Raw genomic sequence first — 16,484 nt, 5'->3', positions numbered from 1 at the left:
TAACCATAATAGGGAGAAAATATGACATTGTACATAAAAAGTGTAGTGCCATGCACATGATTTCATATAATAAAACATATTAAGTGTACTATTCTTCAGAATAATACAGTCATTCTGATTAATCTACATTTTTGATGTCTCCCTCACATGCAGGGTGACAAATGTGCTGTTTCCTTTAGATGACAAAAAATAATGCTAGCAAGCATGCAGAATAACAATTGTGCTGTCTCCCTTTAGATCTGGATCGATATACAATAAATTCTGTAACGGTGACTTGAAATTGCCTGATGGCATATTTTGAAAACAGTGGGTAGGAGAATACAATAGGTTAACCTGGTATTTTAAATTCTATTTCATTAAATTCAGAATAATTTATTACAAGTTTGTTAAATTTTCGATTCTTCGGGATAAAAAAAAGTATTTGGATTGTGTTACATGTAAATATCAAAAATGCCCTCAGTTGACAACCGTACTCAGGCCTCATAATTTGTGATGTCTCCCAACTAAACTGCCCATAGTTTTATACTGAAACATTGCTTTATAAATCGGAATGTCACATTAATGTTTTTGCCTGAAGCAAAGAATCCATTTATTAGCAAGACTTGTCTTTCTTTAAATTATTTCTTTATTTAAAAATATACGCACTACCAATAAAAATTCTATATATGTTAAAAGATAAATTTGCATTTAAATTATTTATAACGTGATCAATACACATAATCCGGTTAGAGTCTGGACGTGTCAAGAGTTACAGGTGGGTGAGTATAATATACAGTCATAAATATCAATTACAGTCATTTACCAGGAGCTGTTTATTTTTTATGTACAACAATCTTCCCACTTTCCAGGTGTCAGTGTCTCAGTCAAAGTGTTCTGACTCTTAATATATACAGGTATATGATTCATAGAAAATATCAGCAAAAACACCTTTGTATCCTTTTTAGCAATCTCATTATAAGCGAAAGAAAAGTGACTTAACACTGAAAATTAGTAACTAGAAAATGGTATATAGCTTGTGTTAAATAATTCTATTAATTCAGTTTAGTTATTTTAATCCACAAAGTATTTATTTATTTATTTATTTAATTTTTCATTATTTATTATTCATTTATTTGTATCTATGTATCAGTATGTAGCCATTCATTTTAGACATGAATTCAACTTTTGAGAATTCATAAGGACATGAACTATGACGCTTCACGCCGGCATATTTCATGAAGCGCGTGCGTTAGCGTTAGGGCATCATAATAAATGTGCATCCATGAAGCGTTTTAGTTGTACATGTACCTCATGGATTTTCAAAAAATTGAATTCATATCTTATATATATTAACATTTGCAAATTTAAATATTTCATGCGTTAAAGATTATAATCGGGAAAATATGTTTTAAAATAATTTAATTTTGGTTGTAACGCGTCAATTGGATAAAAAATTTAGACTATATCGTATAACCTGGGTTGCCAACGTCACAATGACTTAAGTCAAAAACGTATCAATCTGCTTTACGTTTCATTTAAAATATGCACAATTTGAAGGTATTTTTGAAGGAGAAATTGTTTTATTTTCTACTCTTAATGATGGAAATTAAATTATAAGGAGTGAGTTTAATAACTACCCAAGTTATACTTGTATAACCTGGATTGGAACAGTTTACGCCTTTTTATAAACCGCTTCACAGTTAAATAAGTCACAAATGTAAATGTAAGTAATAAGGTATCATTTTAAAACATGTACACTGTATTGGGATATAAATATGGGTTGATCAAATATACAATAAAGCTCTTCAGGGTGATACCTCATTTTTTAAATATTAATATCATTTTTTCTGATTATTTGCCACAATTTTATGTCATTAAAGGATCTTTTTTGAAGAACTTCTAATGTCAAGTACAGTATTATGATGTCACAATGGTGATATTCATGTTCATTCATGGTAGTTCCTGAGAAAATGAACTGCATTCTAATTTGCAGAGGATTTTGAGGAAAAAATTATATCTTTAAGATATATGATAGGAATATCAAAACGCAGACATGATAAAGTTTCCCATAGAATATCACTGTGAACTCTGACTACCTACATATGAGGGCATAAACGAAAATGACGTCAGGTCTCTGCATCTGAGCTGTCATGACGGAGAGAGTGTCATGAAACATATAATTTTGAAATGTAAGCTATACCATGTCCCCGGTCTGAGATGGAATTTATATCATAAAAATCTAGCACAGGCAATTAAATTTAATTGGATAAATTTCAGATTATTTTGTTGAAACCCATAAAAGAAGTTTGTTCTCTAACTTATTCTTGTGAAAAGGTATAATACAAAGTGGAAAATACTATCAAATGTATACTAGTTTTAAAAATATTTTGTAATATTTTTTATGCAAGTAAATGCTTACGTAATGCCATATTTCAGGTGCCCTAGAATACGGTAAGTTCATATACAAACCAGAGTCAATAATTTATCACCTGCGGCGAAGCGATTTTTGTACAACAATTGAAAAAAATCTTTATAAAACTTTTCGTGACCAAACAAGTCTTGTTATGTTACAACAAATGCGTTGATCTATAGCCGATATAACCCTCTACACCAAGTGCTTAATACCTTAACCTTTACTTGGTAAAGTCAAATCAAGTTGGCAATTCAATTTCACGTTGTAACGCATTTAAAACCCTCAGGCAGCCAAACAAAGATAGCTACAAAGATATATAAGGTGAAACCTATTCCATTCACATTCCATCCGAAGACAAATTTATGTCAGAATAGAGAGGTTGTCGGATAACACCGAACATGGAAAACAGTAAACGGAATTTTAAGCGGAGTCACAGTGACACAGATTGTAGAGATATCGGATTACACAGCTTTCAATATATATATATATATATATATATATATATATATATATATATATATATATATATATACTTAGGCGGTGTCTGTTGCATAAACCTATGCGAATTATGCTGGTCAAAAAACGAAATGTGGCTAAAATTAATTATATATTTACGAGGGTCATTCAAAAATGTTCCTCAATATCATATTATTTTTACAAGATCTAAGATCAAAACATTTTCATTTTTAATAACATTTATTTTGTTGATGTGTGAAGTTTCATTCCATTTGTTAAAATGGAACTCATGTAACTCAATTTTAAAGCAACATGTTTAGTCACCACGGAGCAGGCTATAGAACAACGTATCGTCAAGTACAACGTCGAGAAAGTTTCAAAAAATTTGCCATTTCAATATACAAACGGTTTATAGCGTGATATCCATTCATGAAAACGTATCCATAACACTTGACACCTAGTTTGCTAATAGCTGTTCAAGTAGCTCAAATTTAAATTGTCAGAGATTTCAAATTCTTTAACGCGTTACTCTGCTTTCACAAGTTCCGCAATAGTGAAGCTCACATCACGTTTCATGATGTTACTAACTCTTTTGACAAGATTATTAACTTTAATCTGTTTCTTTGCAGACCGTACATCGTCCGGTTCAAGGTCTCTACCACTCAAAAACTTTCTTTTCCATGTTTATACGAATGCACAGCTCATTTCTGATATATTTTGTGTTCCTCCAACATTTTCAGAGTTTGTTTTAGACGTTTTCCGAATGCAAAGCGAAAATTCATCGTTATTCGCTGCTTTCTGGCATTCTTTTAAGTCATCGTTTTCTGCTTTTTTAAATGAAGTATATCTGTCTTAAGAAATTGATCTCTTTTTAACGAAGCAATGTATTACATTGCATTTTAGCAACAGATGTGAAACAACAATACTAAATTTGAACATTTAAATCTTATTTCGTTTAAGAACCATTTATTAGGGGAAGTATTATACACATAATAAAGTATTTAATTAGTAAATATCTCAGTTTTGACCCTGTTCCGTGACCCCATATTTGATGTCTTAAATCTTTGATAACTTGATAAATATCAAGATTTATTTATACAGAGAAAATGACATAAAACTCAGTATAGAATTTATACTTATTTATTGTGGCGAGTATTGGCCGTGGCACAAGAAAATGCAAACATTTGTGGGATGCCATTTCAACTGGGCAATCCCACCAAATTCAAACTGCATGTGTGTTTCAAAGTCTAACCGTCCCGGGTTTACCGCGGAGGGTCAGTACACATACAAACTGTTCAAAATCAACATACAAACTGTTCAAAATCAACGTCATATCTCAAACTTCAAATATCAAGCATATCAACTTCATATATCAAATCTTGTACATAATATATCAAATACCGTATATCCGGGGTTTTTTTCGCGATGATCTAATTTTCGCATTTTTGCGATCATATTTAATTTGCAAAAACTAAAACACGCAGAAGTTTTATCGGTTATTGTGTGCCATAAAAACGTTACCTTTTTTTAATTTGTTTTTTTTTTTAAATCGCATAAAATAACTTACGCAAAATAAAAACTGTACAAATCTACCCTTTCTTCGCAAAATTTGCAACACGCAAAAAAAAAAAAAAAAACGGATAATTATACGGTATCTCAAACTTCATAGATCAAACATCTCAAACTTCAAATATCAAACTTTTTCATATTTCAAACCTGTACTATACATTACAGCTCTAAAGTATACATCCCTGTCACCAGGAGTAAGCTTATTAGCTTAGTTTACACTAGCATTAGCATATCAACAAGGTGACAGTTCAGAACAAGTTTCACACAAATATTCAGTTATCAGTAGACTTGGTGTGCGCAGACGCCACATGGCTACAAGCTGGCTTAGATTGCAGTCACCCCTCACATTGGGGGAAGCAAAACAAGTCAACTGTTCCACGACCAATACTGCCCATGCAAGACCCCCCCCCCACCTTCCCGCTGGGTACTTACACACATCTTGATGTATGGTTGTGTTAATCTTTCAGCAGACTTGGAATAAATTTTGAAATTCCCTCTATTAAGAAAGGTGCTATAACACATTAACTAATAAAAACTTGCCAATGAAATATGTGCAGCAGAGCAAACATGTGCACAGACCTCTAAAACATAGAGGTGGGATCAGGTGCCATGGAGGAGTGAGCATCCTCTGCCAACCGGTCACACCCGCCGTGTGCTTCTTGTTATGACCGGGAAATAACGGGAAAATCCCTCGATAATTCAGTGTGTAAATAATGGTCTAACAACTACCAGGAAGTATGAAAAACATCAGTCAGCATATGACTTAGTGATAGATTTTATTTGCTGACAAGGTCATTGTATCGACCATAGAACTTACGAAATGATGACCTTAGACGAGAGTTGATATTGTGATATGATATCATATATATATATATATATATATATATATATATATATATATATATATATATATATATATATATATATATATATATATATATATATATATATATATATATATTTATATATTTATATATATATATATATATATATATATATATATATATATATATATATATATATATATATATATATATATATATATATATATAATGTGATGTATCTCACCTATTCCCTCTATGCTTAATAAAGCTTTAATTGGTGTTCTAGAAAGAAACTTCCCTACTATCCTGCTTCACAAATGTATATGCCACCTTGCAATGCATTTACATAAAGTTTAACATTGCTTGTTAATTTTGTTTTGAATTGTCCATTAGCCAAGACAAGTTTTATATACATGGTTGTAATTAATCAAAACAAATATCTGGAGATTTATAACGAAATAGGGGGAGTTTCATTCATTATCATTACATATAGCATAATTCTCAATCCATGAAAATTGCTAGGAAAGCCAATGCATATGCTGCTTTTTGATGAACCAAGTTTCATACATTCACTCTCTAATTAGCAATTTTAAGCAGAGCTATTTGAAATCCTTAATCACATTTCAAAAACTCCAGTTTCAAGGTTGAATCTTGCTATATTCCTATTGATACCTAAATATGTAGTTTCTCGGGAGATTCCCAACCCAAATCTGGATTACACAATTATAAGAATATATCACACTACTTTACTTAGTGATGGTTACCAATGGTTGTAGAACTGTTAATTATAATAATATTGATATTTTGAAAACATATACTGGTCTTATTCCTAGGAAAAGATACATTACCTGATACATGTAACAAGTTTATTCAAATTTATACTTACCAATAACCAGTTTAGCTGCAATGAAGATATCTGGCACTTTGACAGTGCCAATTTGAACCTGTGATTTTTAGGCTGCAATATTATTTCAGATGCTTGCAATACTAGTATACTTAACTAATCATATTTATGTGTTAATTCCTTTACCTCTGATAAAGAGTCTTTCAATAAACATTATTAATGCCTGTGACCCATGTATGTGCATCAGAACTCTATACAGCTCTGCATGACCATATTGTTCCAGTGTAGTACAAAATGCACAGCAAAGTATAAAATTCTTTTAGGTATAGATGTTTGATTATTTATGACACCAGTTAAAGAGATATATTTTCATATGCAATGAGCCTGAATATAACTAATACTGCTATCAATATGGACTTGATCCAAAACGGAAATTATATATTATTCTGGTGCTCTGATTAAAAACAAAACCAAACTCATTAAAAATGTAAATCAATTGTACATCCTGAAGTCTTAGAATCAGCATTATATACGTACATGTACAAAATTACAAAATATAAGCACCCTGCTAGGAGTTTTCAGATCCAAACACCTTAAAATGTCATCCAAATGCCCTAAGTCAAACAATCAGCATTATCTGTATAAAATTACAAAATATAAGCATCCTTCTAGGACTCTTCTGAGAAATAATTGCTACATTATGAAGAACTTAAGGTACATGTACTTGACAAAGTCTTTCTTTGGGTCACTTCTGATGTCTAAAGATAACTAAATATAGTTAAAATAAGACCATATATTCATTTTGCAACATACAATCTGATGAATATTCTATATGTTTTAATTGCTTTACAGAAGTAATTGTAATATTAACTTTGGTATTTGGAACACTGATATCTTAAATAAAATGGTTACTTCAGATTGACACCTACTCCTCAAGCATTCTACCCTTGACATCTCAAATATCCGACATCTCAATTGAAAGTTATTTCTTGACCAATAATTTCAAGACAATGACGGTTGACTGTATTTACTTTTTTGATTTAATAATTGGTCATCAAGATATACATGTATTCATTAATAAGTGATCACAAAACATTCTTGTACAAGATGTTGCAATTTCCAACCTTTCATTTGCACTATACAGGATCATAACAAAGATATCCTAATTCCAGTAATAGAAGATGGATGTTAATATAAAAATATTTTGCATTTTCCTTTTCATTCAAACTTAATCAATATGAGATTTATAAATTATGTGGTTTAACAATGATAAATCCCCCCTTTTGTAATACAAGATCATTTCATTTCCAATTTAATAGCTAGCAAATAGAATCCTCAACGAGAGCACCTAAAGATACGAGACTTGAGAAAGGCCTTTTCTAGAGGTTTACTGCTCCCAGACCCCACACAATTAAGATCCCTCTGTTTCAAGTCATATATATTGAGTTGGAAGCTCAACTCCAGTGTAAATCTGTAATAACTTATGATATGCAACTGATCTTATGACTTACCTATATAGCAGAGCCTCCTTTTCACAACATTAGTCTAAAATTTCATGAATACAAAGCACTGAACTCCAGGAAAGCTCTGGAGCATTTAAATAAATATAACAATACTCTTTTCTTGGCAAGGTAGGTGGTTTCATTCTCCCTTTTATTTAAATTCATCACATACTAGAGATATGATAAGGAGGTTTGCTTATAGATTTTATTTTTTCTTTATATAATCTAGTGTTCTAACTTTAATTACAAATTCTTTCATGAAACAAGAATTGTAGGGCTTTCTTTGTTTTGATGCTTTCATAAATTGTTTCTTCAAACAAATTATTGTTGAGTCTGAGCCCTGTTGTAAGTAGTGACTAATAGTTGGATTTGAAAGATTCACCAAGTTCTACTTTTACAATTACACAGAACATTGTATCTGTTATATTACATACTACCTGAATTTATATAAAAACTAAATTTAATCTTATTACAAATAGAAACCTAATATAAATGTATAATAGGTCCAGAACATTCTACTAATATAACCGGACATATGGCAAAGTTAAGGCTGCTGTACAATGTGCACCTAATAATAGCACCTATGCACAATCTATTGAATTATTTTGACCTTAGTTTTGAACAATTCCAGGCAACTGCAAGTCTTTTGTCCTTATTATGAGAGAATTCTATGGTAAAATTATAATATGATTTTTTTTTTTTTTTTTTTTTTTTTTTTTTTTTTTTTTTTTTTTTGCAAGATTATTTTATTGTGACATAATTTTGTAGGATTTACTGGTAGTTATATTTAAATATATATATTTTTTTCAGCTTAACTATAAAATATATGGAGATAACGAACAGTATTCAAGCTCAAAAGTCCATTAATCAATACAAAATAGGAGCAGAGCAAACACGGACCTCCAAACATCAGAGGTGGGATCAGGTGCCATGGAGGAGTGAGCATCCTCTGCCGACCGGTCACACCCGCCGTGTGCTCCTTGTCATGATCGGGAAATAACGGAAAAATCCGTCGACAATTCAGTGTGTAAATAATGGCCTAACAATTAGTGTGAAAAACGTCAGTCAGCATTTGACTCAATGATAAATTGTATTTGCTGACAAGGTCATTGTATCGACCATAGAACTTACGAAATGATGACTTTAAACGAGACAGCTGATATTCTTGTTTCATCAACTTATTTGTCAATAATTTACCTCGTTTTAGAAATTGTACATACGTAGAGCACGCTCTTGCGTATCGAATCAACTGAGAGATATATACCCCGTATGCAGGTGATGAAGGTATATTGCTGCATAAGTAAGGGAAGTTGACGACTGAAAAGTTAAAGTCATCACGTTTATCATAAAGTTTGGTTGTTAGATTATCATTAACGTCTTTTTCAAGTAAAATATCCAAATATGGAACAGATATGTCAGAATCTGTGGTATCTTTTATCTCAAGTTCACAAGGATATATCGTATCGACATAAGAATGGAAATAGCCATTGTTAATTGACAATACATCGTCGATATATCTAAATGTCGAGTTGAAGGCCACAGCAATTATGTCTGGTACTTTTATCTGGTACTTTTGTTTGAAATTTAACTTAATAGATTTACCTTAGTAAGCCCCCCCCCCCCTTTCTTTAAAAATAGAAATAAATTCTACACTCTAAGCTTGAAAGATAACACTTTAAGCAAGGATCTACACTCTAAGCTTGAAAGATAACACTTTAAGCAAGGATATTTTAGAAGCATATCTATGCACTGTATAAGCAGACTATTGCTTATATTTTGGTCTCATTCTACAATGGCAAAGATTAATCAAGTATAAACATTCAACCGATTTATGTATCTCAAAGGTGTTGGATGTACCTGATATATTGGATTGTGATGATACATATTTTCAATGTCTGGTTTTCCAACTGTTTCACAGATTATTTGCTATTCTTTTCTTTGACGTATTTGGGCCCATCCTCTCTGTGTCCACAAAAAGGTCCGACCGAGTTTCCATATTGTTGTTCCCCTATTCTGGCTTTGCATTTTCCGATTTCGACGCAGTATGAAACAAAATAATTAATGTTGATAACCAGTATTTGATCATTTAATGACAATACAAAGGTAAAGTAATTATTTTTTGGCATAACCGCGTGTGTGTCGTCTGCTGCGTAAATATTTTGAAATCCAACATCATCCGCCTTATTTAATAAACATCAACAGTAATAAAAGTTTTAAAATGGTTGCAAAACAATACATAAATGGAAAATTATACGATTTTTGAAAATTACAAAGCAAAAATTAGATGTATTTTTTGCAAGCATTTGTTATGCGTCTTTACTTTTGAAAGGTTCAGCAGAAAGGAATGTGAAGAACAAACCCGACCCTTTATATAGACAACGTTTGCTGTGTCATCCAAGCCCGAAAAGCCAACGCACAAGGGACCTATATAATAGTATATAGGTCCCTGCAAATATATTTTTCTCGTAAAAAAAAGGCATCTATTTTGTATACACAAATAGATGCTAATATTCTAATTTTTGGACTCAAATTATTTGAATTTATTGTTAGAATATGTGTACCAAATTTGGTTAGAATATGACGTAAAATAAAAAAATGTTATGACAAAAGTTTACAAATTCTTTTTGATTGACCCTCGTACAACATCACGACGTCATTGTAGTAAAATAATAGTTATCATTTTACTATCTTGTATTAATTTTTCATTTTGAAGTATATTAAATAAAATATTTGACGTATTATATTTTATAGACGTTTGTCAAACAAGAAAGTTGGGATAAAAAGACCTTGAATGAATTTCAGACTTCAAAGTACAAAAAATAAATTACATATAATTAAAGTACTTGGCACATAAAGCTTTTTTTTTTCAATTAAGGAAGTTGGGATTAAAGCATGCCAAATTCAATTTTTCATTTTGAATTTTCCAGCGTGCAGAGGTAACCGATATCTCAAAAACAGTCTTGAATGACTTAAAGAGTGGTTTACAAAGAGTAAGATTTGGAAAGATATTTTTAGAAGTCTTAAATGCTCATTTTAGCTCGTATGTATTCAACAAGGCCTGAAACCTCACATGTTGTAGGAAAATGATGTTATTTAGAATTAAAAATTATTTCATTATGAAACTGCCTTGAAATATGTCATGAACTAACACACATTCGGGAAATTAATCACAAGCTCATACAAGGAAGTTGAGTATTTTGAATGCTATTAGTTGTAATATTTTTTTCAATATGTTATGGCGAATTATTTCAATTTTGTATTTCATATCCATAAATTGTGCTGATAGTCGACGATGTAAAGGGTAGACTGTTATAGATATCATTTGATTGTTTTCTTTTTTTCTTTTTTTTTTTTAATGTTTTTTCTTTGCAGCATTCCATTGATTATCTTTTTTTTTATATGCATTTATTTCACAGGGCTGGAGAACATGTGTGCTGCGCTGGATTTCGTTTGAACAAAAGTACTGATAAATGTGAAGGTATTCTAAAAATATTGACAAATGATTTATAAGTGATAGTCATTTTTTGGACTAAAAAATCAAACTTTCCGAATTAATACTACTAATAAATACGTTTCAAGTTTTATTATTAATTTCAAAGTTAGAAACCTCCATATAGATTATATTATAATGGTGTGGCTATGGGCTTAAGTATATTCTCTTTTTCAGAGTGTCCAATCGGATTTTATCATTGGAATTGTGCAAAAAAATGTTCTTATCCAACCTACGGTAGAGATTGCCAGAAAAAATGTGATTGTAATGAAAGTCTATGCAGTTTTTCTTTTGGGTGCATTAAGTCCGAGTGTGAGTATTTGTGAAATATCACTAGTGTGGTATTCATCTATACCAGTTACAAATGAATCTAAGTTAGCAAGTATTTTCTTTTATACAAATTATCTTTCAAAAGCAACTGTATATACAAGGTTACAACACATCTACGATGCAAATATATAACCTTCAAAATATTTTAATAAAATTAAAAATAGATGCACATATTTTAAATGACCAAAGAGATCGCATTGACGATTATAATTTATATGCACATTCATGTGTCGGAAGACATATATAAGATACTTATTAGTTAACTAGTTGGACAATAAAGCAGGTTTTGTGATGGATTTTAATAAAAATTTGAAAAATAAATCTTTTACAATAATTTTAAGTTGTTGATTTGTATTTTTTGCCATTTTTTGTAAAGACTTTATTAGCAAATCAGTTTTGGTGTTTTTTTAATTTCAATTTAAAATAACAATATATGTTCACCTTTTAAAATCTGAAAAACAGTTAGGATCTATAATGAATGAACAAATTTAATGAATAATTTTAAGGGAGTATTACATTATTGTATAAGCTGGTATTATTATTTTAGATCAAACGCAAATCCAAACCAAAGTAACTCGACTATTAAAGAAAAAGTCAGAGCGCACACTTCATTATGATGTGGACCTTTCCACATTCCAATTTCACTTAATTACAAAGGGAATAGACAGTAAATCTGAAACAATCACAGGATCCAGAACATCAACTGCAAACACAAAGACTTCAAGTCAACAGAAAAATGTATTCCCTACTCACATCTTATTTATAATAAGTTGTTCAATAGCAGTCTTTGTCGTATTATTTGGTGTCTATGTTGTGATCACAGTTTATAGAAATTGTTTTATGAAGAAAGAGCCAATCAATCAGGTGGATCAAAAAGCTCCAAACAAAGATCGCAGGTATTTTCAAGTTAAAAGAGCAATTCAGGAACAGCGTGTTGAGCTTCAACAATTAGGACAGAGCTATTCGTGCGACGATTCGATGTATTTATCCCCATCATATCTTGCAGATCCTCAATATGAGAAAATTGATGCATATGATCTTTCTCCGGATTGTTTTTCATTGGAAAAAATTCAAAGTTCGAGTGAATTTTCTAGGAATAAAGAGATATCAAATGAACTGGAAGAAGAAACTTATTTGACGCCAATATCTGATCGTCATGACTATGTTGAAGTTACTGGTTAGAGAATTTTGCTTAAGAAATGATTTGGTGGCGGTATTGATTTAAAATTATTTCTTAATATAAATTAACAATAACTAAAAAAAAAAAAGACTAAAAAATAGAGTAAATGATTCAAGATAAATCTTCACCCCGAAGAACGTTGTAACTTCTTCAGTCCACCAAGAGTGCCCTTCGCCGATAATTGTCATTTTCCCGAGAAGAAATGAGAAATAAATTAGTGTACCCCAAAATCCGCGCAATTAACACAGAATATACAAAATGTAAAGAAGATATATACACATCACCTTATACAATCCAGTTCCTTGTACATTTTGGTATCCTGATGTTATCTTTTATTTTCTTACTATCGTAATGTTTTAGATTAGTGGCAAACCCATTTTTCTTTGTGATTTCATTCAAAAAAAGTATAGTTGAATTTATTTATTTTTTGTCATTATGATAAATAAATACATGTATCTGGTGAATGTATGACATTAGTAGTATATTCTGCATATTTTTGTGCAGTTGATTTTCATAACAAATGTATAACTATAGCTTTGAGCAATTTTGTTTGCATTTATTATTTAAGTATTTAAGATCCCCAACGTTTTTTGAATAGACTTATGACTTGCATATGCCAGAGTGTTCGTACTATAGCTGTTTCGCAAGTGAAAACATAATCAATTATAGAATGTTTGAAGCATGAAAATTAAAAACAAAAAGATACTTACTACTCGATATATTGAAATTCAAGGGAATAACACATTATTTTAATAAAATTTTAAATAATATTTTAATAATTTAAATTTATCTTCTAATCTCAACAAAAGTTTTTTTTTCTTTCTAATACATGCGTTATTTTATGATTATGTATACTTAAAGGGAAAATGTAATTTGTGTCTGTATAAAAAAAGGTTTCCTCAAATAAGTGGGGAATCTAAAAACTTGTCATGTGTACTATCAATATAAAAATCAACATCTTTTTCAAATTTAAAAAGGAAGTTATAGATGAAATATGCAAAATATTAAATGTCCCTCATTAATGCTATGGTATCATATCTATTTCCGCTATTTACGATGCAGTTATCAAACCAAAATCTGGAAACAAAGATTTGTGTATCGTATATCCTTCCATTGTTCCTGACCTGCTAAGTTAGAAAAAAAGTCAGTACACCAAATCACAAAGGCGGATCAATTTGTGGTGGAAGATCCAGGAAGTTCGAACACCCTCAATGTTTTACAGAGTGATTTAATTAATAAAATAAAGTAAATATATACCTTTGGTCTCTACAGAAATATAAACCACTCATAATTTGTTTTTTGCTCTTTTGGTGTTAAACACTTCTGTGAACGTAAACTTTGAAAAGTTCTTCTTCAGTCAGAATAAGAACCGGCGTTGTGGAGTGAGACTTCTCCCATAGCCAGACCTCCCCTCGGAGGTCTGGTCCTAGAGTTAGATATCCCTCTGGGGGAATTTCGACTCTAGTAGGAGAGGAACCCGGGGAAGTTTCACTCTAGAGCTGCACTTTTCTGCAGGAAGACCTTTTCAACTACCAGTTGTGGAGTAAAACTTATCCCATAGCAGGTCTTCTCCTTTCCTTTAATCTTGCTCTTACTAGCACTACAATCACTCTTTAGAGATACATGTACTTTAGACACAATACATTTACAACGGTGCATTAATTGCAACCGCTTTCACTGAGAGTGGAAGATATTACTTTGGGTCTTAAAGTCCGTTTGTTCCTCCGCCCGAGTAGTTGATATTCTGTCCATGCCTAACACGTTCGTTTTTGGAATATTTAAAAATATTTTGATCTCTTGCAATGGAATTTTAAATTTTCATTTCGTATGGGTTAGATAAATACGCTGTACTTTTAGTATATATTAACGGTTAATATAATTTTTATGTCAGGTGACTTACTGCTATCTGTTTTCGTCCGTCGTCGTGCGTTAACATTTGAATATTTTCAGCTTCTTCTCTGCAACCGCTGAATTAATTTCAACCGATTTGGCATAAAACATCTATAAAAGACAAACATTCTGAATTTCAAGGTCCCCCCCCCCCCCCCCCGGCGTCTTAGGTGTGGGACCGAAATAATAATTTACAATCAAAATGAGTGCAATCTTTAAAAATCTTCTTTTTACTCCTGGACGTCAAGTGTTCAAACTGTTAGCATGTTTGTAATAAGCATTGAGCCCTCTACCAAAATTTTGAAATTCATTGCACTAGGGTCAGGGTTTCTGGAGTTAGGGTTGGGCTCTTATGATCAGTAATATCGTAAAAAACGTAATATAGTAAAAATGTATAAATTCTTTTAAAAAATCTTCTTTTCTCCCCCTGTATGTAAAGCAGATAAACTAGGTGCATGGTTATGATGATCAAGGGTCCCTCTTTCAAAATTGTGAAATTTGTGGCCTGAGGGTGAGGGGTTCTGCGGGGGGGGGGGGGGGTGTGACTCTATTGATTATTTATTTAAGGTGCATGATTTCTTTAAAAATCTTTTTGTCCCTAGATATTTAGCAGATAAACCAAGTTTATAGTTATGATGAGCAAGGTTGCCTCTTCCAAAATCGTGAATATCTTGGCACCTGGGTCAGGGATCTGGTGTTATGGCGAGGATCTATTGATCGTATAGATAATTGCAGTAATTCTTTGCAAATATTATTCTCTGCTCCTAGGTATTTAGCAGATAAAACAAATGTATACATGTAGCTAGGGTGAGCAAGGATGCCTTTTCCAAAAGAAGATGGGTGAACAAGGCGGGCAAAGTGCCTATAGTGCGACAAACATGAAGTGAAAAATAAAATCTCAATTTTATCAAAATTTTCTTTGATATTTCATCTAACATTAAAGTATACTTTATGTAAAATCTCTACAATTTATAAAACTCTCACAAAGACTTAAGTTTTTAGCCTACGAAATAGCATACACACACTAAGGAGGACAAAAAGGATCATTTTCTCATACTTAAACAACATTTTACGGATATGAGTGGGTCTTCGCTCCATTTCTTTGAAAGTTAATCCTAAAAAATAGCATATAAATATACATTGTTTGGTTTACAAAAACATGAGCAAAAACCAACTATATCTTAAAAGAACACTTTTATGACAAATCATTCGCATCTTTCTGTGAAATACCTGAAGTCCATTCAGTCAAGAGTCATATCATAAATATGATTTAAATACCACTATCCATCAGGAGCTATGTAGCGTAGTGGTTAGTGTGTTAATCTCAAAGCAATATGATTTTTATTGTTAGGAGTTCGAATCCCACGAATACCATTTAACTTTTTTATTATAAGAATAATTTTTTTCCGAGATTTTTTTTTCTCAGAAAAGTTTTGTTGATCATAATTTCATAAATTTCAATAATGAGAATTTTACTTTGAATACTTAATTCACAAATTGAATATGATTTTAATATCTGAAGCTATAGGCATTCTGCACGCTTTGTTCACCCATCTTCTGTTAAAATTTGTGGCCCTTTGATCAGCTAGGGGTTCATCGGGCGGTCTATTTATTACTTTTGTATAAATGACCTATATATTTTATAACATAAAACATAAAATTTAAATATTCCTTATCCTGTCTAATAAGTTCAAAAGCTATTATTTTTCTCATAAATTATCAAAAAGTCAGTATTTATCTTAATGGGTAGGGGGTGTTTCACACTATATACGAAACAAAACTTTATAACTGGAAAACATGGCCCTAGAATGGTCCTTCCTCAAGGGGATACATGTAGTATCACTCCAGAGCAATTTATGCGGGGGAAGTAATGCCCTGAAGTTGGGCTTCCCCTTTGCATAGACTTATATACTCTCATTTGATCCTTTTGGAGGGAAGTATGGCTCTGGAGGGGAAGCATAACTCTAGAGTTAGACTTTTCGTAAGGGGGGGGGGGGCACTCTAGAA

The 16,484-nt window shown here is 31.5% G+C and overlaps 1 protein-coding gene across 1 annotated transcript; it reads left to right on the top strand.

The window, feature by feature from the left end:
• Window positions 1-10,164: 10,164 nt before the first annotated feature.
• On the top strand, window positions 10,165-12,589 carry LOC133203352 (uncharacterized). The gene is made up of 5 exons (XM_061339147.1): window positions 10,165-10,169; window positions 11,004-11,065; window positions 11,255-11,389; window positions 11,955-12,402; window positions 12,538-12,589. Exons 1-5 carry the CDS (start codon window positions 10,165-10,167, stop codon window positions 12,587-12,589), a joined length of 702 nt encoding a protein of 233 aa, XP_061195131.1.
• Window positions 12,590-16,484: the final 3,895 nt, after the last annotated feature.

The sequence above is a fragment of the Saccostrea echinata genome, unplaced genomic scaffold (assembly GCF_033153115.1).
Source record: "Saccostrea echinata isolate AGI-Se365-2 ecotype Australia unplaced genomic scaffold, CSIRO_AGI_Sech_v1 ptg000050l, whole genome shotgun sequence".
In the NCBI taxonomy this organism is placed as follows: domain Eukaryota; kingdom Metazoa; phylum Mollusca; class Bivalvia; order Ostreida; family Ostreidae; genus Saccostrea; species Saccostrea echinata.
The sequence above is the reverse complement of the archived record's forward strand: the minus strand, read 5'-3'. Positions and strand labels throughout refer to the sequence as shown.

What these genes read in the sequence shown, in the direction of transcription:
- LOC133203352 (XM_061339147.1), top strand. An exon ending in TGGGTGCATTAAGTCCGAGT is followed by an intron (nt 11,390 to 11,954) that starts GTGAGTATTTGT and finishes TTATTATTTTAG; the next exon opens with ATCAAACGCAAATCCAAACC. An exon ending in TCGATGTATTTATCCCCATC is followed by an intron (nt 12,403 to 12,537) that starts ATATCTTGCAGA and finishes GGAAGAAGAAAC; the next exon opens with TTATTTGACGCCAATATCTG.